At 40.4% G+C, this 26,141-nt stretch overlaps 1 protein-coding gene across 1 annotated transcript in view; it reads left to right on the top strand.

Annotated features, from left to right (window-relative positions):
• Positions 1–26,141, top strand: part of OCA2 (OCA2 melanosomal transmembrane protein) — a 316,130-nt gene that overhangs the window by 215,668 nt on the left and 74,321 nt on the right. Inside the window, 1 exon segment of the mRNA XM_030571121.1 lies at positions 11,316–11,409. Within this exon segment, the coding sequence (XP_030426981.1) occupies positions 11,316–11,409 (94 nt within the window).

Genomic DNA, 26,141 nt, shown 5'->3' with positions numbered 1-26,141 from the left:
CTCCCTCATGCAGCTGCACATTTTTCAAGCCTCCCTACTCCATCCCGAAGACTCTCTCAGATAAGGCGGAGGAAAAAGAAGACGCGAGACGAAATGTTCTCGGAAATCATGGAAGTAACCCACAATGAAAGAGCTCATTTGAATGAGTGGAAGGACGTGGTAGCAAAGTACAGGAAAGATGCCAGTGAACGTGAAGACAGGAGGGACCAACGTGAGGATAGGAGAGATGCTCGAGATGAGAGGTGGCGGCAGGAAGACCAGCGGTGGCGGGATGCAACACTGGAGCTGCTGTGTGATCAAACTGATATCCTCTGACGTTTGGTGGATCTTCAGGAAGAGCAGCGGGGTCACAGAGTGCCGCTGCAGCCCCTGTGTAACCACCCTCACCACTCACCATGTTCCATATCTTCCTCACCTAGAAATGTAAGAACGCGTGGGGGAAGGCTTCGTGCACCCGCTCACTCCACCCCAGTGGACAGTCCAACCAAGAGGCTGTCATTATATTGAAATGTATTTAATGGCCTTTTCCTTCCCTCCTATGCTCCTCCCAAACCACACCCGGGATACCTTGTCAGTTCTCTGCCTCTTTTTATAATTACTTTTTAATAATGAATACATGATTTTTAAATGATAGAGACTTTATTTCCTTAAGCAAGCTGTAATTAAAGGGGGAGGGTGGGTTGCTTACAGGGAAGGAGTCAGTAAAGGGGGGGGCGTTCATCAAGGGGAAACAAACACAGCAGTCACACCATGCCCTGGCCAATGATGAAACTCGTTTTCAAAGCTTCTCTGATGTGCACCGCTTCCTGGTGTGCTCTTCTAATCGCCCTGGTGTCTGACTGCGTGTAATCAGCAGCCAAGTGATTTGCCTCAGCCTCCCACCCCGCCATGAAGGTCTCCCCCTTACTCTCACAGAGATTGTGGAGCACACAGCAAGCAGCAATAACAAAGGGGACATTGGTCTGGCTGAGGTCTAAGCGAGTCAGTAATGTGCACCAACGTGCATTTAAACGGCCAAATGCACATTCTACCACCATCCTGCACTTGCTTAGCCTGTAATTGAACAGCTCCTGACCACGGTCCAGGCTGCCTGTGTATGGCTTCATAAGCCATGGCATCAAGGGGTAGGCTGGGTCCCCCAGGATAACTCTAGGCATTTCAACATCCCCAACTGTTGTTTTCTGGTCTGGGAAGTAATTCCCTTGCTGCAGTAGTTTAAACAGAGCAGTGCTTCTGAAGACACGAGCGTCATGAACCCTTCCTGGCCATCCCACATGGACTTTGGTGAAACGTCCCTTGTGATCCACCAGTGCTTGCAGCACCATTGAAAAGTACCCCTTGTGATTTATGTATGGGTGCCCTGGTGCTCCGGTGCCAAGATAGGGATATGGGTTCCATCTATCGCCCCCCACAGTTAGGGAATCCCATTGCAGCAAAGCCATTCACTATGACCTGCATGTTTCCCAGAGTCACAACCTTTCGTAGCAGCAGCTTAGAGATTGCTTTGGCTACTTGCATCACAGCAGCCCCCACAGTAGATTTTCCCACTCCAAATTGATTCCTGACTGACCGGTAGCTGTCTGGTGTTGCAAGCTTCCAGAGGGCTATTGCCACTCGCTTTTCCACTGTGAGGGCTGCTCTCATCTTGGTATTATGGCGTTTCAGGGCAGGGGAAAGCAAGTCACAAAGTTCCATGAAAGTGCCCTTATGTATGCGAAAGTTTCGCAGCCACAGGGAATCGTCCTACACCTGCAAACCTATGAGGTCCCACCAGTCTGTGCTTGTTTTCCTGGGCCCAAAATCGGCGTTCAATGGCTAGAACCTGCCCCATTACCAGCAGGATCTCCAAAGTGCAGGGACCTGTGGTTTGAGATAATTCTGTGTCCAGGTCCTCATCACTCTTGTTGCCGCGCTGCCGTAGCCGCCGCCTCCTCCTTGCCTGGCTTTGCAGGTCCCGGTTCAGCATAGATTGCACGAGAATGCGCGAGGTGTTTACAACATCCACTATTGTCGTACTGATCTGAGCAGGGTCCATGCTTGCTGTGCTATGGCGTTTGCAAAGTTCAACCAGGAAAAAAGGCGCAAAATGGTTGTCTGCTCCTTTCACGAAGGGAGGGGTCAGGCTGTACCCAGAACCACCCGCGACAATGATTTTTGCCCCATCAGGCACTGGGCTCTCAACCCATGGACGCACACCGTCGAATAATGTGCTTAGGGTGGCCGTGTGCACTCGGCTTTATACAATCTGTTTTATAAAACCGGTTTATGTAAAATCGGAATAATCCCGTAGTGTAGACGTACCCTTAGGCATCTCAGGGGCAATTTGCACATGCAAATATCAAATTTGCAAATGCCATGATAATTAAGTATGAAATTAAGTGCACCATTGTACTTGTATTTTTGCACTGGCCCTGGGCTTCTGGCCTTTTAAGCATCCGGCACTCAAATCTTATTATTTTTGCATTAAATCCATAGTGGCACTTCATAGTAATTCATAATGACAATGAATAGTCATTGGGTCAAGGAAAGAGTGAGAACTACTTTATAAAAACTAGTGCTTAGGGCACTAACCTAGAATTTGGGAGACCCAAGATCAAGTCCCTGCTCCAATACCTATTTACTTATTTATATAAAAAGGGAACAGCTTCAACAGGAGAGAATCAGAGAGGTCCAACCCACTGGAGGAGGCAGTCTGCCTTTGAAACCTTTAGCCCTGTAGTAAGGGCATTCTCCTGCAATGTGGGAAACTGAAGTTCATATCCCATCTCTGTACTAGGCAGAGAGGGGAATTGAAGTTGGGTCTCCTGCATGCCAGTTGAGAGCTCTAACCATTGGGGTTAATCTAGTTTAAGCTAAATAGGAACAAAGAACTGGAGCCACACAAGAACAAAACAAAAAATGGATTAAGAGAATCTAGGGAATCTCTCCATTGCTTAACAAATATGATTATTTCTAAATACAAAGGTCGGTGGTCGAGCTGAAAACAAGAGGAGGAGGCTGGAATTTGGCTGAGAGATTGTAATCTTAAAGCTCTTTTGTTCACTTCAAGCATTTGATATTGAAGATCCAGATTTCTACCCCAAATCAACATTCAAAAGGAGATGATGTCAGAGTTCATTTAATCAAAATGGTGGAAAATTGTGGAAGTAAAATCGGACAGTTGAATTCAGCATTTTGTCAATGTTTTAGAAAGATGCATTTCTGTCCATCCAGCTCAGCAATAAAGTGTGTTTTCAAGACACTTCAATAAATTTGGTCTAAACTTTGTAATAGTTGTGTTGTAAGAATAAGAGCAACAACAAGAAAACTCCACAATAAAGTTGGTTCAATGGTTTTCAAACTGGAGTACATTAGCTCTCAACAAGGGGGTATATAAGACAAATCCTGTAATGGCATATTTTATTTAGTGAAATTTAGCAGTTTAATCATAGGTATATTATGACCCTATCTCAGATTGCAGTACACAGTAGACTATATTATTTGGAAAGGGTTATGCGGCCTAAAAAAATTGAAAACCACTGTATCTGTATCTATATGTATCTAAGGGCAGATACAAAAGAGTAGGGCCTACTAGTTCAGAGAGTGGATACTCAATTATTGTATCTCTTGTGTTTTACGTACAGAACTGTAAGCTTTTCATGCTGGGCAATATGTCTGGCTATTTATGCTTGCAGAATGTATGTGGTAAATCACATAGTATTGTTTTTGTTTCATTTCACAAAAATATTCTTGATTTTTCAATGCCCCTGTTCTCTTTAACGTGTGCGTGCTGGATATATCAACAACAACCTAGCTTAAATGCTTTATTTTTTCATTTTAAATGCCTGCTGTCTTAGCACTGTTAATTCAATAGCCAGGGAGTTTTCCCCTAAAAATATTAGATGTTATAATGGGAATGAAAATCATGTTCCTTATTTTAATTGATTTGTTTTATAAGCTGCATATGTTGAGCCATCTGTTTATATATTTTTTTTCTTTTATTAACAGAGACTAAAAATGTAGCCATAATAAATCCTAGTTTTAGTTGACTTTTACTACTATTTTCTCAATATACCGTAATAAATAATTTCTATTAACCACACTGCTGGCAAGGTGACTGAAGCTTGACAGTTCATTGTTAGAAACCAGATTGACTTTGACCTGCCACTTTTTATCTCGAAAATTGACAGGAGCTCTTCCTTTGCAGTGCTGTATTTTTCACAGGTAACTAATGTCCTCAATGTCACTTTTATTTTTGGGTCTCCCTTTGTCTTCTACTTTACCAGAGTGTTTGTACAATCTTCAGTAGTACGGTCCATTGATAAAAGTGTAAGACTGGACCCTAGCCATCTGCAAAGACAGACTGTCCTTAATGAGACATCAACAGTTTTGAGAACTACAGATACATTTTCCCATGAATACACATTCTGAACAGTGTGTGCAGTTTTCATTCCAAGCAAACACTTTTCTAGTGTGTAATTCTTAGAAAAATATGTACGAAGAATTAACATGGTATAAAATTAAAGTTTTAAAAAACCCTTGAATAGAGAAGATACCATTATCAAGTATGTGCCGGCAAGCTTGTGTGTAGCCTTATGCAAGTGCACAGGAGAGATGTAACATGGTACCTTCCACCCTCCCTTCTGTCCCTATGCTGGCATTGGGCACAGACCTGTGGGGTAGCTGAAGCCACTCTTCCTGGATAGTGCTGGAAGTGTTTCTAGCTTCAGCAGTGGGAAGAGAGAGAGGGACTCTATCACTACCTGTCAGAACTGGGCCAGTTGAGAGAGGAATGCCCATCACTTCCTTTCAAAGGGTGATTGAACTGCTTTTGCAGCAGCAGCATGAGCTACCTTGAGTAGAAAAAGGAATTCTGAGTGAACTGCGGCACAATTCTTCCTCACTGCCTCCCCCCCAATATTCTCCATGGCTTAACAGCCATAATGTAATGCATTATCTATATTTGTGCTTCAAGGAGGGCTTTCCCCATCACATCCTAGCTTTTCCTTCTGCTTAATCTTGCAGTGTGATCAACTTCCTATGTGTGTAACTGGTTTTCTTTTCATAAAAATGAATTATGTACCAATCATCATTATGTTTTTCACTGTGAGATCAAGTTGAAGATTGTGTCTGTTAAGGACAGATCAAGCTCCTGCTTAAAAAAATATCTTTGGTAATGAGGAAACTTGATAAGAATTTTAAAATATGCCCTGTTTTGAGTATGCCCACTTTGTGATATTTTTGTTTACAAATGATGTAAAACGAAGGATGATCAAGGAAATGGAGGGCCTATTTCGCTCAAGGAGACTAAGAGATGTTGGTTTGTTTAGCCTAGCAAAACAAAGGCTGAGTGGGGGCACGATTGCTTTCTGTAAATACATCAGGGGGTATGAAAAGCTATTTAAGTTAAAGGACAATGTTGGCACAAGAACAGATGGGAATGAACTGGCCATGAACAAATTCAGGGTAGAAATTAGAAGGTTTCTAACCATCAATGGAGTGTGGTTCTGGAACAACCTCCTAATGAGAATAGTGGAGATGAATAACCTAACTAGTTGTAAAATGGAGCTGTCATAAACAGATAGCTAAGGGTTAACGACTCTTTCACTTGGAAAGAAGTAATCTGAAACACCTGACCAGAGGACCAATCAGGAAACAGGACTTTTTCAAATCTGGGGGGAGGGAAGTTTGTGTCTGAGTCCTTTGTTCTGGTCTTCTGTCTGACTCTCTCTCGGCTATGAGAGGATTTCTGTTTCCTGCTTTCTAATCTTCTGTTTCCAAGTTGTAAGTACAATATAGTAAGGCAGTAAGGTTTCTATTGTTTTTCTTTTTGTATTTACATGTCTATAGTTGCTGGAGTGCTTTGAATTGTATTCTTTTTGAATAAGGCTGTTTATTCATATTTCTTTTAAGCAATTGACCCTGTATTTGTCGCCTTAATACAGAGAGACCATTTTAATGTATTTTTTCTTTCTTTTTATATAAAGCTTTCTTTTAAGACCTGTTGGAGTTTTTCTTTAGTGGGGAACTCCAGGGAATTGAGTCTGCAACTCACCAGGGAACTGGTGGGGGGAAGAAGTCAGGGGGAAATCTGTGTGTGTTAGATTCACTAGCCTGACTTTGCATTCCCTCTGGGTGAAGAGGGAAGTGCTTGTGTTTCCAGGACTGGAAATAGAGAGGGTGGACTCCCTCTGTTTATATTCACGGAGTTTGCTTCTGTGTATCTCTCCAGGAACACCTGGAGGGGGGAAGGGAAAAGGTTTATTTCCCTTTGTTGTGAGACTCGAGGGATTTGGGTCTTGGGGTCCCCAGGGAAGGTTTTTGGGGGGACCAGAGTGCCCCAAAACACTCTAATTTTTTGGGTGGTGGAAGCTTTACCAGGTCCAAGCTGGTAACTAAGCTTGGAGGTTTTCATGCTAACCCCCATATTTTGGACGCTAAGGTCCAAATCTGGGACTAGGTTATGATAGGAGCTTTGATAAGTTTATGAATGGGATTGTATCATGGAGTTGCCTGCAACAGCATGGACTGGACTCAATGACCTGGGAGATCCGTTTCAATCCTATGTTTGAGTCACGTACGAAAATCAATTTTCATATAATTTGCTGACTGCCTTCCGTTCCAGTTGCAACAAGGGGGTTTGAAGCAACCCACAAAACCTGTTGAGTCAGGTTCTTTTCTAAGTATTTTCAGATATTCCAAGACCAGAATGGACTACTGTGATCATTTAGTCAGACCTTCTGTCTAACACAGGCCATACAACTTCCCTCCCCAAATAATTCCTAGAATATATCTTTTAGAAAAAGATCCCATCTTGAATTAAAAAGTTGTCAGTGCTGGAGACCACCACAACTCATGGTAAATTGTTCCAATGGTGAATTACTCTCACCATTAAAAATCTATGCCTTATTCCTAGTCTGAATTTGTCCAGCTTCAACTTTCATCCAGGGGTTATACCATTCTCTGCTAGATTGAAGAGCCCATTATCAAATATTTGTTTCACATGTAGGCAGTTACAGACTGTAATCAGGACACTTCTTAACCTTCCCTTTGTTATGCTAAATAGATTGAGCACTTTGAGTTTGTCATTATAAGGCATGTTTTCTAATCTTTTATTCATTCCTGTGGCTCTTCTCTCAACCCTCTCCAATTTATCAACATCCTTCTTGAATTGTGGAACTGGACCACTGTGTTCCAGCAATGGTTGCACTAGTGCCAAATATGGAGGTAAAATGACCTTTCTACTTCTACTTGAGATTCCCCTGTTTATGCATCACAGGATACATTAGCTCTTTTGACCATAGCATCACACTGGGAACTCATGTTCAGCTGATTATCAACTATGTCCCCCAAATCTTCTTCAGAGACGCTGTTTTACAATCTTACTTTAGTTTTGGGGACATCATCCCAGGCTTCTTTTGTGGCACTGAGCTGAGAGGAATATGAAGACATACTGCATCTTGTAGAATCATTCAGACTTCTGGGATCTGAATTTATTTCCTGAGGCAGATTCCCACTTGTTGGTATTTCCTATAGGTTTTTTTTGTTTATTTACACCAATGTAACAACCCCAATGTGTGTTTCATACATTTATAAAATTGACTCCACATAAATGAATACCAATATAATTGTATGTGTTATAAAAGCAGTGAAGAAAATGTTTATCTTCAGATTTTTATATTTGCTTTATTTTTATGTTTGTGACACAACCCATTCACTAACCATAGCGCATACTACAGTATAAATAAATACACTCTTAAATGACACTATTTTAATTAAAGGTGTCATTTATATAAAGCGGTTAGATGCCTGGATTGTTCTGTGCACATCAGTTTTGTAGAATCAAGGTTAGTGAGGGGATTGCCTTAATATAACATGTGTTTGAGGGCACTCTTCTTACTTTCAGGTGCAATAATTATTTTCCACAGACATGCCGTCTGTCTCAGTATCAGCAGGCAGACACTTAGCCCTGCAGTGAAAGGGCAAAGAGAAGTTGGCTTTGCTCTGCTGAACCCCATTCTTCACTGTCCCTAAATCCTTCTAACAGCACATTAAACTTTCCAGAAAAGCTAGCAAGCTCTCTAGAAATTAGTGGAGAGATTTCTCCCCAATAAAAACAAGGAAAAGAGTGTAAGAAAGAAACATTAATCTCCTGATATAAAGTTGTTGCTCTCATATCACTACTGTTTGTTCTATTTATAGTCCCTCTAGAGGGTAGGAGAAAGGAGCATAAACTTTGACATATGGTTGACACAAAAATAGAGATTGGCTTTTGCCTCTATTGAAGGGCACTATGTTTTAGCTAAAAAATTTCAAAACATTATTCAGTTCCAAAGAACATGAAATAAATATGGGAAAGGTAGCAGTACTGTGTTTGTTTTATCCAAATGCATCCTGCTTTGTAATAACCAAATTGATTTGCTGCAGACCCTTGTAAATATATACAGCTTGGTTCAAAGGCAGTTTTATAAGTAATCCTCATCTGAAAAAAAATATATATTGAAGCCTAGAATGACACATTTCCTTCCAACCATTTAATATTTTATGTTTCTCTTTGCAGCACTGGGTTAATTGCATCTGTAAACGAGACTGAGGTTTTAAGCATTCAGAGTGAGTTCAAAAGTGATGCCTAGAACATATAATTGTATAGATTAACATGACAAAGGACATTAAATGTTATTTAATGGGAGAAATGGAGAAGCACTTCTCTTAAACTTAAGTTCATACACTGACTTCTCCTGTGTAAAATATCATTGTTAGAAGAGGAGACATCCAATGATCAAAGGCCTGATCCAAAAGCCAGTGAAGAAAATGGAAAGATTCTCATTGACTTCAGTGGTCTTTAGATCAGGTCCTATGTGACAGAGTGCTGGGCAACAACAGTTGAGCCAGTACTCTGGTCACTGCAGCTTTAATAATGACTCCAGAGCAGACCCAGTTATCAGAACTGTGCCTAATGGGTGTGCTGAGGAGAACTAAGAGGCTACTCAGACCATTAGGTAGATGATGTAAAAGGAAGGAAGAAGAAGGGAGGGAGATAGCAGAAGAGAGGGGGAGATTACTTGTCCCTCCTTGTCTGAGGAGCTGAGGACTTCCTAGGCCTATAGATGTAAGACCATATAGTGTATGAGGGTGGTGGAAAACAATATTGTAAATAAACAGCACAAGGTGTTTTACCAGAAAAAGGTTTCTGAGTTGTTTGTGGATTTGAGAAGAGGCATGAGAGAGAGGGGCCCTGCAACACACTGCAAGAGTTACTGCTGAAGTGCAAGATGATTGATTCCTACATACACTACTCAGAGTCATTAGAATGAGGAAACGCTTGGATGGAACTAAAACAATGTGGTTGTGTTGTATCCAACGTTGATTTGGGGGCATTAAGAATTAGTCTTTTTATGAGACTCTGTACTCTGTGTGTCAGCTGGGTAGTTCACAAAACTTGGGGCATTCCTGGGCTCAGAGAAATATTTTGAACTGGAATTCTGGAACTTTAACTGACTATTTTTCTTTCAACTCAAATCCAGTTCTTGAAAGTTCAAGTTCAAGATGCACCATTGCTTGTGGAGAGTTGCTGTTGTTATCAAAGGACACGTGTACACTACATTAAAATCCTAAACCCAGGAGAAATACTTTTCAAATATGTGGAAGAAGGTTATAGTACATCAGACCCAAAATTTGACTTGTATTGTTTGGTGATGATTATATGTTGGATTCCAAGTGTCAGGGAAAATCTGCTGTCAGGGAAAGTTTTGGGGCTTTGATCAAGCTAGTAGGCCCAAAGTATTAGCTGAGCTTGCTTCTTTGTATAAAAGGCATAGAAAGACAGTGATATGGAAAAAATCCCAAGATAGCGGAACAATGACTTTGTGTACATAAGGGGCATAAGTAGGTGAAATGGAAAGTCCCCAGACATGCTGATTTGCAATAACTAAGCTTGTGAAACAAAACCACAGTGAAGGCATTAGAAAAGTCAAACCACAAACGAGACTAGGAAAGGCTGAATATGGAAAACTGATTGTTCAGCTTGGTTTTGACCTGCATTATATTTTGCAGTATATTCCAAATAAGGTAATTTAATGTACAATGTGTGTGTAATTTGTTTGTGGTTTTAACTTTTATAAGCTGACTAGAAATTTACGGAAGGCAGAGCAGCTTGCCACCTTGCATGGGGTCATGCTGACTCTCCTTGCATATAGGCTCGCATAAAATAAAGGAGCCTCAGGCTGTCTGATCCAAAACCAACCATGTGGTCAATTTTCCACAACACAAGTTCCTTTGAAAGAAAAAAATATATAAGTGATACAGCACTTCATCACGAAGACAAACATATCTATTGATAATGCATGGCTTTGCAATATTTTTCTTCTCTTGCTGCAAAAGCAGCCATCTGAGGGAATTAAAGGTAAACAATCCAGTCCTGCTGTCTCTGTTGTTCTCAGAAGGATGACACTATTGATGTTTTTGACAAGCAGACTAAGTAGACTTTTAATAAGAAGAATAAGTCACAGCATTTCTAACTGAAAGAAAAATCAATTTGTCAAATAAGGAGATAACAATAAAACTGGTGGGGTAAAATATATGTTCGAGTTTCTAACAAGGTATTACATATAGTTTATACAAGATTTTAAAATATGGATGCCCCTTTTCATTTAAGAAAATTACAAGATTTTTGTTCTTACTTTAAATCATTGTAATGTGTGTTTGTCTCTAGAAAAGATATAAAGAATCATATACTTTCCTGCTGTGACTTGTTTCTCATAGATTTCAGTGTCCTCAACCAGCAGTGGCAACAGGTCATTTGGACCAAATGGGGCTAAAGCCCATCAATAGTGCCTCAACTGGCACACTATAAATATAGAACTGGATTCTCTAGTGAGAGTGTCATAAAGAGTCTCTGATCTGGCCATGAATGCGTAGCAGAGAACTGTTTTCTGGGTGTTATTGTGCTGGATCTGCATCTGTTCCTCTGCCTCCCCTCCACAGGGGACACTTAAGGGGTCCTTAAGGAGTCAGCTGTACTCTGCATCTCAGACCATGGCCAGGAAATGTCTGAGCTGCTAGGCCCTAATTCAGTCAAGCATTGCTGGGGTCTTATATCTGAATTGTGGCATAGGCTCAGTTGGTGAAGAAGGCTCTAGCAGGGAAGATCTTCCTACTGGGAGTCCCCAAAGGCAAGAAGAGAATTCTATGCCTGTAAACAGACCAATATTATAGCTTAGCTCTTGGTAGCATTTTCAATTGTTTAATTAAATAGATTTTGTTGATGCTTAGTTCATGGTTAGTGTTACAAGTAATATATATGCATCTGTTTTTGTTTATATTTTTTTCAATAACAGATTCCTGTGCTTCTCAACCTGAGTCAAGATCCTGATGTTAACCTGCCTGTGAAACCACTAATCTTTTCATTGGCCATGGGTGCGTGTCTTGGAGGTAAAGGACTGTACTAATTTCAAAATTACTGTATGTATAACCATTCCATAGAATAGCTCAAGTGCAATAAGGCTCCATAATTTTATTATAGAAAGCACACTCAGTTCATATTGACTTTGGAGGTCATTGGATCAGGCCCTTAATGAGTGTCTGCTGCATACGCTATAATAGAGTTTTTCTGATTTGTTTGCAATCTGTGTTTGAAGGCCAGATATGCATAACATAGTCTAAATGCACAGAGAAACAGTCCAGATGGTAATTAAAGCGTTCAGATCCTTTGTGAGGAAAAAGAAAAGGACAAATTTAGCTTTCAGATTCATAGATGCCATAGTGGCTTATTTAAAAGGAGATGCAGTTACTGATCCAAAGGCCATTGAAGACATTGGGAGATTTTTCCATTGATGTCAGTGGGCTTTGGCTCAAGCCCAGAAGACTACAAACAGATATATTCACTACCTTATTTAGCACTCCTTACTCAGACAAAACACCCATTGAAGTCAACCTGAATTGAAGTCAGTGAGAGTTGTGCCTTAGTAAGGAGAGCTGAATAGAACCTGGTGGTATTTAGCTAAAAATAAAATATCATCTTGGTGCTAAATTGGGTTCCTTGTGTTGCTGCTGTAATTAATCTTCCTCAACATAAAACAGTGTGATAAATTAGATGGATTTATTTCTCTGCCAAACTTTATTATTAAAGAAGTCCCACAAGGATCTGTTGCAGGCCCAGCTGGCATTCTAATTTATAATAGCTGTATAGGATAGCCATCTGGTAGCACTTTAATTCACCTTTATGTTAGTTATTCTTTTTTATATTCTACAAATATTTCACTGTCATTGGTAAGATCCTGTTGCAACTCATTCATAACCAAAGTACTGACTAGTCTGTTTTTAAGTGCAATTAAAATAGTGTGAGATTTTAGTAGAATAATAAATCTATGTTGATTTTAATTGCTGACAGTACCTGAGAATTTAATATTTAATTAATTATTTAATTAAATGTAAGAATTTAATTTAATTTATGGTACTGTGCTATGTTTCATCTTATAAATATTTGGATACTTGTGTAGATGCTGCTAAAACTCATGTTGATTTTCCACAATAGAAACTTAAACCCAAATTGAGTTTCCTGTGCTGCAGAGGCCTTCTCTCATTTATTCAGCTAAGTGATTGCTAGTTCAAATGACCTTAATACTCAGCAAAGATTATAATGATGTAATTGACAGATTGACCTTTTAGGGTGCATTGCAGAGGTTGGACACTATATCAATCACCAATCATTTGTTACTGGGACATCTTTTCATAGTCATCATTGCGACTTAGTCAGCTGATCTATCCCTCTTCATCACCGGGATATGAAGCATCAGCATTTGTTAAAGTAAGGGCTTAGCTAGACAAAGAGTTAGTTTGCAGCGAGCAGGGATGTAAATTTATAGTGCACTAGCCTGCTGTGTGCTAACTATGTGGACCGTTCTACCATGCACTAAAAGTTCCCTAGTACATTTTAATCTACTTTCATTTCAAACAGCAGCAGGTCAGTGTGCACTAGGGAACTTCTAGTGCATGATAGCAGGGTCCACATGGACAATTAGCATATGTCATGCTAGTGTGCTGTAGGTTTACTCCCTAGCTTGCTGTGCATCAACTGATTGTCTAGACAAACATAAGAAGTGTCAGAATATCCTCTTATTTCCGGAATTTGCTCATGCTTGCCTCCGTGCATCTCTAAGATACTACTCTGGTTTCATTAAAGTGGTTGGCTGGGATTTTCAAAAGAGGGAGTTAGGTGGCCAAATCCCATTGGAATTAAACGGGACTGAGGTACCTAACCCCTTTGGGCTTTTTAGTAGAACTCAGCTGTCATTTCTAAAGTTTCACTTACCTTCTTGCCCATATTTGTTGTTGTATCATCATATGCTCTTAAAGAGAGAAAATGATTGATGTATGTATGAAGTATGCAAAATTGGTAAAGGTGTAAACAGTGCTTTGGGATTTATTTAAATGAAAGGCACTATGAGAATACACAAAGTGCTTTTAAACTAAGTACCTAGATGAATAGCTTGATAGAGCATTATCATTATTAGTTAGTAAACTCAGAAATGAACTCTCTGTTAAAGCCCTTTGTCATTATTTGAAAATAAAGTTGAAGTATTTCAAATGAAGTAGCTACTGTGGAAGGCTGAATGAAACATGTCAGTCAGTGGATGGATGGCCTGCAGGCCAAGGTACAGACTCTTGGTGCTCACATTGCAAAACTATCTGCTATATGTTGGAAGCCAGTGAAGGGGAACTTGGTGACAGAACAGTGACTGGAACTTAAGAATGAAAAATACTCAGAATACACTTGTTTAAAGTGCTCTAGAGGCCAAAAAACACTAGACCAATCTTCTCGTATGAAAAAACCAGTGATGACCTTTTTGAAATTCATTATAAAGGAAGAATTTGTGTGTTGAAATGGTGTAAAGAAATCCCATGAGGACAACTAATCCTATTGTAACTGTACAATACAATTATAATGTGATTCTCTGATTCATTGAGCAGAGACTGGATTCTACCAGCCACCCATGCAGTGAAGGAAATTAAGTACACAAGCCATTATGTAGGGGAATTTGACTAACCAGTGCAATTTGACTCACCAAACATGGATTTACAATTTGTTTGTTTGCAGTACACAGCGGCAAGACTCTGTAGATACATTGTTAGCAGGGCCTAGGGTAAATGCTGCATTCATTAGCAGAGCCTAGGGTAAAGGTTAGTGTAGGAGGGTCAGTTCACCACTCAGCCCTTTCCCTGGCACTGGATAATGCCCTTGAACATTAGTACTAGGGCATTTCAATTTATGCTGCTGCTTCTTTTCTGCCCCTGGTTGCTCCTCATGCATTTGTGGGTATACTTGAGGGAAGGCAGGGTTGGGAAATACTCTCACTACTCTCTCAACTCTGCAGTGGCTGCCATGGAAGTGGGTTTTGGGGTACAATCCAGACCAGTGAGAGGTTGTCACTGCTTGTCCTTGAGTATCTTAAAGTGCTCTGCTACTGTAGCTCTCTGTATGGATGCTCCCAGCCAGCATTCAAGAATTCATAGAGTGTCTATGGTTAAGCAGCCCTGTTTCAGCAACTCTACAGCCACACTCTGGTCTTCACCAGCGGTGGTTACTACTAGCCATGTGACCCCAAAACACCCCCAATCCTGAATTTCCCCAAAACCATCTGCCCTGAAATGCCCAGCCGCTTTCTGAAACATTCAGAGGAGTGGTCAGGTCCGTTGCTCCTTTAAAGGGACAAAAGCACAGCAATTCGTTGCCTTAATTGGTGTTAACAGCATTTATATTCAAACAGAGCAGTGGCTTAGTATAGATTTAAAAGTAAAACAAATTTATCAAGAAAAGAGAGGTTTTAAGTGAGTTCAGGTGCAAGATGGTTACAAGCAAATAAATGTAAAGTATGCTTTCTGGTGGCCAAGATTTAACAAGCTGCAGCCTTGGTTCAAAGTAGATGTCTTACTGATCTTTCTCCTTTCCAGCCATGGCTGACTTTCTCTGTCAGGAACTTCCACAGAAGTACAAGATGCCAGTTTCTCTTATCTTCCTAGGTGAAATATCTTTGCCTACGTATGTTTCCCACTTATATTCAGTTCCCAGAAACTTCAGCCTCCTTGACTGAAGGGCCCATCTTTCTCAGCTCCAGCACCTTGTGTCTGTCCAGTGATGAATGCCAGGATGGCATCTTCTTTCTCCTTATATCTTCCCAATTCAGTTTTTTCCCCAGACTCAAGATGACCTCAAGTTGTTCTTCCTTTCCTGTGGACTTCCCACCCCTCTGCCATTCGTATATAAATGGGAATTCCATTATTTTGATCACACCTGGCTTAATTAAATTGGAGACAGGTAGCTAACTGCCTTCCCTCCACTCTGGGAGAAAACCTTTTTCTCTCTTGGATTGGTCACAAACTTTAAAGCATAATATCAATGAGTATCCATAATTACTCATATAGTGTTAATACATACATTTCACAATGACATTATGACTAGTGTGTCATTAGCTTTCATAAAAGACCTTACTTGATACCCTATTGTAATACAGTTATACAGTACACAATCAATTGATTCAATTACTTATCGTTTGAGGTTCAGACACCCTGTCTTTATAGTCCAGTATGCCACTGAAATGTGTTCTCAGATAAAGTTTTTTCCTCCTCCTGGGAAGAGATGCCGCGAAATCTGATGAAGACTTCATGCTGGTTCCTTATCTGCTGGTGATACTCGAGTGATGACCTCCTCCCTTTGTTAGCTTGATGGATTTGTTTACCTTTTATATAAATGTACCTTCACTCTCAGCCTGACAAGAAGGCTGGTCAAGCAAACTAATCCAAATGCTTTGTCTAGGTCAGACTGGGCTTATGCATGGCTTTTCAAGCACATTTTAAGAAGCACCATTTCAATGAGTTATTAGTTTTCCAGTGATATTTTACATGATCCCTTTTACATACAGATTATGACAATAGTGAACTAGAGTCCACTGGATTGGTCAGGACAGCTGGAACTCATTGCAACATGCCAGGGAGCTCCTGGCCATCTGACATTGGGATGCTCTTAGGGTCACATGTGGGGAGAGATTAAAATTCAAGTTCTGCTTGCTGTTTCCCTTCTTTTGAAAAGCAGGTAGGGGTGGACCTTGAACACCAAACTTTCCTCTCAGTCCAGAGGCAGTGGTGGTCATGACTGGCTCAATGCCTCATGCAGCACAGGAGAGGCAGCAACAGCTCTGCCCAGGTACACTGGAGAGGATAGGCTCTCAAAAACCAGTCACCGCTCCCTAATTCTCAGGGATGTCCCTGAGTATTTGCCAACTTTATGCCAGCAGAGATTCCTTTTACACAGGGTGGATTCTTCAGGGGAAATCTCTGACCAGTGTAAGTTAAGCTTCTATAGTCAAAAGTGAACATGGTAGACTGGAGATTTAAAGCTTGCCTGAGCTTATGATTTCTTCTATCTGTGTATTGAATGACCCTCTTCACTCACATATGCCTGTACAGTAATGGTCAGACTAGTTAAGCATTGGGAATTTATTGCTTATAGTTTTTTCAATGCTAATTTTTTTACAGCTTTAATATCTGGCAATATTGATTACTTTTTAATAATTGATTGAGCCTGTTGGAACCTGTAAAACTGCACTAAACCAGAAAGTATAAGCAAACAAAAAACTTGGTGGTTTGTTTCCTGAGGTGTCTTGAAGACCATTACCCATTCCATAATTCTCCTGTAGGAGATTATAAGGAAAATCTAATAGCTCATATCCAAAGCTAATGTTTGGAGGCTAAATGGTGGCACAGTCTATTGTCTCCTTGATTTGCACATTTCAACACACATAAATTATTTCTTTGTAATGAATTTCAAAAAGGTCATCACATGGTTTTCTTGCACATGTGACTAGGAGTACTAGCCCAAGTCCCAGGGGAGCAAAGCCAGGGACGATTGCTAAACTCTACATTTTCAGAGCAAGTGAGGATGTACTCACAGTATTTCTATTAACTGGTAAGATTTAGAAGAGTCAAATAATAACATACAAATATAAATATATCTTAATAAGATTAAATACACAATTGGTAAAGTGTCTGTTGTTTATGAATGCTCAGTTGATTGCAACCAGACTCTTTTTTGGGCTGAACAGGCTGTTGCTAAAAATGCTACTTTAGGTTCTTTTACCTTTTGGCATCTGGAGACTTTATTTGTCCCTTTATCACTGTCCCCATCACCTAGTCTTAGTCTGTAAAAATGTAGGTGAAAAACTGAGTGAACAACTTATATTAAAAAATTATTGGTTCTTACCTGCTGATGTGGGCATATGCAAATTGTATTCACCTGCACTTGTGGAGACTGCTGAGGCCTATGTGAAATTTACCCCTCACATATGGTATTTCTGCTACTCTCCTCCCATCTTGGGTTCTTTTGTGGGAGAGAAGCTTTAAACTGTAACCAAAACAATTCTGCTGGGAGATGCTGGCTATAAAATTTGGCTGAACTGGCACATCCCAGAAGTATTCTGGCCATGCTCTCTCTCTGGTAGTTTGTACCACTTTGGAATGTGGAGTGGATGGAGGGGGCGGGGTTGTAGGCAATTTTCTGCTACTGGGCACCTTTCCAGCTTAGGTTACACTGCAGTAGCTAGCAAAACCCATGGGTGAATCAAATTCATCATCTATAGGACCTCTGTACTAGATTATAGATATTTAAAGAAGCAATCGACTACATAAATGGGCAGTCAGGTATGTCTCAGTGACGCAGCACTACAGCTTTTACTGTCTCTTGTCTTGTCTCTTTGGTTTACTCCCTTTATGTGGGTTGAAGGTGATGTGTGCTCTGCACAGTGGAGAGTATAATTTATTATACCCCTTGGTGCTATCCAATAAAATGTTAAACTATCTATGAGCCTGCAAGACTTAATGAAGGTAGAAACCTGTTTAATATTGCCAGACAAAAGTGCTTCTTTGTGACAGATAATATGAGAGAAAAGTTATAGTCTCTAATAATTAGGCTTTAAAAATATTTTTCAAAAACGATGCTAAATTGGTACTAGGAAAACAACTTAAATAGAGCTAAATTAAATTCTTTTATAGTAATAACAGCTCACATTTATTTAGCGCCTTTCATCTTGAAGGATACCAAAGCTCTATATAATTTTAAAAAAGTAAGAATGTTTGGGGTGAAAATATAGTAGCTGTTGAAGAGTACACAGTAACACTTCACAACATTTAAGATAGAAAATGGGGGCTTAGTCTTATGTCTCACCTAGAAGACAGCTATATTTTAGATAAGTTTTCTGCCTGTGAAGGTATGTCAACTCATAATCCAAATAAAAGGGTAGAATCAAACGGATTGAGACTGATTGGGATCTTTTAAAAGGAAAAGGACAGTGTGTTGCATCTTGACCTTTACAAATAGCTGAAATAAATAGACTTAAAGACTGTTCCCTATTTTTCAAGACTATAATAAATGTGTTTCTAACAATTCTGTGCCTTAGAATGCTACAAATCTAAAGCAAAAATATAGTGTACCTTCATCCTTTCATATGTTGGCACCTAATCATTTCCATTCCTCAGTATTCTTAAGCTGTGGTTGATGTCAAGTACACAACAGCACTGTTTACCTGTCCTCCTTTAAGAAGCGCTCATTTCAGATTTAAATTTTACATCCTCAGTCTCTCTATTTGTCATTCTAACAGGAACTGTATCATATCCAGAGTGAGCACCAATAAAATTGCTATCTTCTGTGATCAGTTCTTCATATTCACCATCAGTGTTTTCCAAAATGTCCTGTTGTTGATTTTTCCTATCAGCCCCAAGAATCTGTATATTTCTCTCATCTCTTAAACTCTAGAGTAATGTTGTTGCACTTGATAAGCCCTTAAGAGATATTCACCTTTGATGATATCCAAACTCTGGATCATATCACTTCATCTGTTTTCAGTAGGGAGTCCTGCTTAAATAATGGTGGTGCAATAATGCCCTCAGTGTGAGAAGAACAGGAGTACTTGTGGCACCTTAGAGACTAACAAATTTATTTGAGCATAAGCTTTCGTGGGCTGCAGCCCACTTCATCGGATGCATCAATGTGAGAGTTAGGCTTATTACAAGGACCTCACAGCCAAAAAAGATGCTGTAATCTTTAAGACTGCTAAAGAGAAACCTCTCTGGAAAATGTAAAGCAGAAGAAGCAGAATTTTAGATGATTCCAGCCAAAATTCAAAACAGTGTTTATCATCTGTAAACAGGTAGCATCTCAGGCTGGCTAGTCTTTGGACTTTGAGCTAGCCTAGAGACCAAAGTCAGGATGCTTCAAGTCCTTTCCTCAGTTTATCAAGGATGCTTTGACATACAGGTCTGACAGCAGCTGTCTCTAGTATACTTTCATATGCAGCGTCAAGGAGGAGGAAATCCTTGATCTCCAAGGATAATGTTATTGCTCCAGAGTCTCTAGAAAATCCATGGAATTGACCAACTTCATAGTTTAGATCACTTCTGAGCCTTATGTCATAATACGGCTACCAGGTTAGTTCAATCAAATATGAATTAAAGCTAATGGATTTTCCTGGTTTGATTTGACAGAAATCTCTCTCTCGTTGCTTGAACAATCTCTTTGGAATCTATACCTTGCTCCTTATACTGAATGTTTGGAAAATCAGATGCACATGTTGCCTCTCTCTGATGGCAAAACTAGGCAGTATGCGACCATCAATGAACAAAGTCATGAGGCCTGACTACAGTTAGCAAGTGGATTTGTCCCAAACTAGCTGGCATGATGACTAATTACACTAATCAACAAATGGAGCGGATACAAATATTACAATTATATTCATAAAGTATTTCCCATCCAAAACTAAGGAACTATGGTTGTTGTACAGTAATTCCAAATAAATTGTTGACCCATTTGGAAAAAATAAATAAGAGAAATGTATTGAAACAAACCCACTTGTAAAAGCTACAAAGAAAATAGATGGGAAGAAGAAAAAAGGAAAAGAATCTTAAGGCTATGCAGAGGTACAGCTGCAGCACTGCTAGGTCGATCTGATTTTAAAACATAGACCAAGCCTAAGGAACAGACCAACATTGATGATCATTAAGAACAGCTTTGTGAAAGAGTGAGCAGCTGTTTTTTATAAGTAGGGAGTGAAGAACAGAGGGTGGATGTCAAGGAGGGAGCAATTCCAAATGGTTGAGCAAATGCAGCAAACGCGTGATCATCAGCTGACCCATGAGAAGGTGGTGGAATGTCTAAAAAGTGATGCCAAAGTCTGAAAGCCCATCAGAGTGAGTCTCCTGAAATAGATCTTGATAACAATTAGAAGCAATTAAAAAGCCTTAAAAAAACCCCAAGTGGGCCAGCTTAAAATCAATCTGCCATTGTTCGAGCAACCACTATAATGTGATCACAGTTGCTCAAAACCATGAACAAATGGCATTCTGAATGAGCTGCTAATGTTTGATAAGCACTGTTGGAAGCCCTGTTAGGTAGGAGCTTAACCTTGTGATTATCAGCCCTGTGTTTTTTGTTGCTGATATAAGGTTGTCACAAGATAAATAAGGTGGATTATTAGAGCAAATTGTGCAACTGAAAAAAATGTGTGACTAATATATTTAATTGTGATTGTTATAGATGGGGTTAAAACTTCTTACACTGATGAGGTTTTTTTAATTGTATTGTTCAGAAGTTTTAACATATCCATACAGACACATTCATACACAATGACCAAAAAAACCCACGGGTCCGAAGTACGGATTTAACGATAACACAATATGAAATATTCATAGATAAATAAGACAAACTTTTATTCCCTAACTCCACCTCCTCAAACAAACAAACAAGCTCCTCTCCCCCATCCCAACATCAGATGTCCAATTTACCTGGATTCAGTTGTAATGCTCTCATGAAAGACCAAGTGTCTTCATAGTTGGATCTTGTGCTTCTATAGATTAATGTCAGTTTTTCCATGAGGCTGCTGTTAGTTAGGTCAGTTAGCCAAGCAAAAAATGCATGAGGAACAACAGATTTCCATTTTTGTAAAATGATTCTTTTGGCTACTATAAGTGCTGCCGCAATCCATTTCCTGATATTACTCAGACAGGGTAGATCTTCTAGAATGTCTGAAACACAGAGGCTTGATGTAGGGGAAATATCTACCATACTAAGGAAGAGCACCATACACTTCTTTCCAAAAAGTGGATATACTTTGACATTCAAAGACTGCATGAGAGAGGTTTGCACTGGAGCTATCACATCTCCAATGTTTACTATGTGGGACGAGTCCAGTTTTATGCAATCACTCAGGAGTCCAATAATATCTATTTAGAATTTTGTTCTGAAAGAAATGCAAAAACAGAGAACTGGATGTTTTGCATATATTGTGCCAGATATTATTCCACCTAAGAGAAGAAATGGACATGTTTAGTGTCTTCTCCCATTTTTTTATGGTATAGTTCGTAGGATAAATCAAGGAGTTCAGCCATTTGTTTGTGTTACCCACAAAATGTTTTTGGCTAATATTCTTTTTCAGGTGCTCTTCAAGTGGAATGTTATTTGTGGTCTGCCAACAATTGCCCAAGTCCTCTATAATTTAGAGTTGAAGCTTATTGTAGAAATGACCTTGATTTATTAATAGCTGGTATTTGCCACAAAGATATGTAATGGAAGTTAAAGTAGTCCATTCAGTAATATCTTTTATGGTTAATATGCCATTGATTAGCCAAGTGGATTTGAGTTTTGAGCTAATAGCAAATTTAAATTGGGTATTATTCCAGATTGGCGTGAAAGGAGGGCTGGATTTTCTGAAGAATGTGTCAGGAGGAGATAAATATTGTATTTTTCCTTAAAGGTGCAGGCAACCATTTAAAAAATGGATGTGCAGAGAGAAAGCCAAAGGGGTTAACTAATTTTTCTTCATTCTCAAGCCATAATGGGGGTTGGGAAGAGTTGGTGGGATAGAATCATCTTGTTAAAAATCTTCATTGAGAAGTCAGGTGATATAAATACAGATTAGGAAATCCCCCTTACGTTTAGCCATGATTTCTTAAGTATCTTGTGGATATCCGGGATGTCTTCAAATTCTATAAGAATTGTTGTACAACTCTATTTATGCTTGTGAAAGTTAAGCAGGACATTTAAGTTTAATTAAGCTAAACAAATATCTCAGTCTTGGTCCTACGTTCATTTTAATAGCTTCTACCTTTCCCAATAAAGATATTGGTAGTGAACACTATTTCTCTGTCTTTTTTGTCATTTCTCTAAGTATGACATCCATGTTTGCAGATACTATCTTTAGTAAATCAGAGCATATCCTGAGGCATAAGTAGGTTATCTCTATGTATGAATGAAAGGAGCATGATAGTATTTGAGATGGATTTGGTCTATGAGAAATAGCCATCACTTGAGACTTGTTCCAGTTTATCTGAAATCATGATATCTCACTGAAGTAGTTTATTGCAGATAGTAGTGATGGAATTGAAGAGAAGGGATTTTTGAGAGTAAGCAGAATGTCATCCGCATACAGACTAATCTTTACTCTTTATCCCAGATGGTAATTCCTTCAGTGGAAGGTGTCTGTCTGATAAATGCTGCTAGTGGTTCCATAGGTATATCAAATAGTAAAGGTGATAGATGACATCCCTGATGTGTTCCTCATTTTAACTGAAAAAGGAAGGCAGTCACATCATTTGTCAGAACAGGTACAATGGGTGATTTGTAAATAATATCAATCCAGATCAGAAATTAAACTCCAAATCCAAATTTTCTCAGGATCACTTGTAGGCATGGCCATTCCACTTGATCAAAGACCTTTCCAATATCTAACGATAGGATGGCAGCTGGAACATCAATTGTTTGTGCCTGCTGGATTAAGTGGAATATCTTCCAATTATTGTCTGCTGCTAATTTGCCATGACTAAAACCCACCTGGTCTGCATGAATGATTGATGGAGCAGTGAAATGAGAATCTTTGTCAGAATTTTATAATCTGTGTTCAACAGAGAGATGGGGCGGTAATCGCCAGAGTGACCACTGTTCTATTTTTTTTCAATTAGGGTAATCATCATTGTTCCCATGTTCCATGACATTATTCCTCTGCTAAATATTTCATTAAAGGCTGCTGACAGTATCAGTACTAATTGATTAAGATCTTATAAAATTCTGCTGGAAAGCCATTGCACCAGGCACTTTGCCCAAGTTGAGTGAGCCAATTGCCTGCATATCTTCTAGTGGAGAGATATCTGCCTCCATATAATCGGTTTGATTTAGTGGGAATGTATTGGTCATATAGTTTGTAGCTGAACTCAACATGATGTTTAAAGGTTAGCATAAAGATCTTTAAATTGTCTGTTACTTTTATTACATTCTGAAAAGAAAGTCCATTGTCCTGTAGCAAAGAGGTTATAGAATTATTGGATGAAGCCATATTATTTTTCCTCTCTAGTTTGTCTGCTTTATCCCCCACTCATTCATAATGCATCTTTTTTAACTCTATTAAACATGAATTTGTTCCGGGTAGACATATATTCATTGTATTTGTATTTTGGGGTAGTGAAAGAGTGCCGGAGCTCATTATTTTGGGGGTCTACTTCAGTTTTTTTTCTTTCAAATTTAACAACTTTCTCTGCCAAGAATTAAGTAATTTATGCCTTTCTTTTCAGATGTGAATTTTATGCATTCTCCCCTTAAGGTTGCCTTCAGTGCTTCCCATAACGTTATAGTAGAGGAGACAGTATTTGTATTTTCCTTCAATAAGTTGATAATTGATGTTTCAATCATTTGAAGAAATTTAGTCTCTCTAAGTAAATATGTGTTTAACTTTTGACTTGAGGCTCTTGTAGCACTATGGCCAGAATCTATATGAAGAGAAATTAGAGCAGTGGTGGGCAACCTGTGGCCTGTGGGCCACATGTGTCCTATCAGGGTAATCTGCTGCGAGCTGCCAGATAGTGGTCCGCGGCTCTCCTCCTGGCCAATGGGAGCTGCGGGAGGTGGCGGCCAGCATGTCCCTGTGGCCCACACTGCTTCCCACTGCTCCCATTGGCCAAAAACGGCGAACTGCGGCCACTGGGAGCTGCAGGTGGCCATGCAAATGTGTAAACACACTGTCTGTTGGCATGCCAGCAGATTACTCTGATGGGTCGCATGTGGCACATGGGCTGTAGGTTGCCCACCACTGAATTAGAGCATGATCAGAGATGATGATGCTACCAACTTACACCTCCAGATATGCAGGAGATAGCATCTTATATACAGAGGTGAAAGTAAGTCAGTACGGTCTGGTACAGCATACCGGCAAGAGTCAGTATACTGCTGACCATAGCAGGGGGCAGTTTCCTCAAGCTGGCGATTTAAAGGGCCTGGGGCTCCTGGCAGTAGCTTGAGCCCCGGGCCCTTTAAATCGCTGCCAGAGCCCTGCTGCTTGGAGCCCCCAGGTAGGAGCGGTGGCTCTGGTGGTGATTTAAAAGGCCTGGGGCTCCATGCCTCCGCTTCCTGTCATAACCTTAGTCCCAGATTTGGACCTTAGCGTCCGAAATATGGGGGTTAGCATGAAAACCTCCAAGCTTAGTTACCAGCTTGGACCTGGTACTTGCTGCCACCACCCAAAAAATTAGAGTGTTTTGGGGCACTCTGGTCCCCCTGAAAAACCTTCCCTGGGGACCCCAAGACCCAAATCCCTTGAGTCTCACAACAAAGGGAAATAATCCTTTTTCCCTTCCCCCCTCCAGGTGTTCCTGGAGAGATACACAGACACAAGCTCTGTGAATCCAAACAGAGTGACTCCCCCTCTCTGTTCCCAGTCCTGGAAACAAAAAGTACTTTCCTCTTCACCCAGAGGGAATGCAAAATCAGGCTAGCAAATTCAACACACACACAGATCTCCCCCCTGATTTCTTCCTCCCACCTATTCCCTGTTGAGTACAGACTCAATTTTCCTGAAATTTCCCAGTAAAGAAAACTTCAACAGGTCTTAAAAGAAAGCTTTATATAAAAAGAAAGAAAAATACATACAAATGATCTCTCTGTATTAAGGTGATGAAATACAGGGTCAATTGCTTAAAAGAATATTGAATAAACAGCCTTATTCAAAAAGAATACAAATCAAAGCACTCCAGCACTTATATTCATGCAAATACCAAAGAAAAGAAACCATATAACTTACTATCTGATCTCTTTGTCCTTACACTTAGAAACAAAAGACTAGAAAGTAGAAACTACTTCTCCAAAGCTCAGAGAAAGTAGGCAGCCAGAAAACAAAGACTCAGACACAAACTTCCCTCCACCCAAAGTTGAAAAAATCCGGTTTCCTGATTGGTCCTCTGGTCAGGTGCTTCAGGTGAAAGATACATTAACCCTTAGCTATCTGTTTATGACAGCCTCCGCTTCCACAGCAGAAACCCTGGCCCTTTAAATTGCCATCAGAGCCCGGCTGCCGGAGCCCTGGAGCGCCAGTGGCAATTTAAAGGGCCTGGGGCTCTCCACAGCGGCTGGAGCTCTGGGCCCTTTTAATCGCTGCCAGAGCCCCGTTACCAGAGCCCTGGGGTAGAGGTGGTGGCCCAGGGCTCCAGTGGCAATTTAAAGGGCCCAGGCCTCTCCTGTGGTAGTGGTGGCCGGGAGGATCGGGCCCTTTAAATGACTACCAGAGCCCCGGGCCACCCCCGCTACCTCGGGGCTCCTGCAGGGGGGCTCTGGTGGCAATTTAAAGGGCCAGGGGCTCCAATGCAGTAGTGGGAGCCCTGGGCCCTTTAAACTGCCAGCAGAGCCAAGCTGCTGGAGCCCTGAGGTAGTGGCAGTAGCCCAGGGCTCCTGAGGTAGTGGTGGTAGCCCAGGGCTCCGGTGGTGATTTAAAGGGCACAGGGCTCCCGCTACTGTCCCTGGCCCTTTAAATCACCATCAGAGCCCCGGTGATTTAAAGGGCCTAGGGCTCCCAGTTGCCGCTACTGCAGATGGGGCCCTGGGCCCTTTAAGTCTTGATTTAAAGGGCCCAGGGATTCAAAGGCCATGCCTTTTCCGGTTGAGGCCCCGACCCCCGGCTCAGGACTCTGGCATACAGGTAAATCCTTTAAATTACTTTCACCCCTGCTTAGATATCATAAAGAAATCTAATCTGGAATAGGATGCATGAGGTGGAGAAATATGCGTAGTCATGCTTCATAGGATGCTTCAGTCTCCAAGTATCCAATAGTCCAATATCCTTCAGTAGGGATAATGGATGGTG

Source organism: Gopherus evgoodei, chromosome 1 (assembly GCF_007399415.2).
Source record: "Gopherus evgoodei ecotype Sinaloan lineage chromosome 1, rGopEvg1_v1.p, whole genome shotgun sequence".
NCBI lineage: Eukaryota > Metazoa > Chordata > Testudines > Testudinidae > Gopherus > Gopherus evgoodei.
Note: the sequence above shows the minus strand (reverse complement) of the source record. Positions and strands in the feature narration are given on the sequence as shown.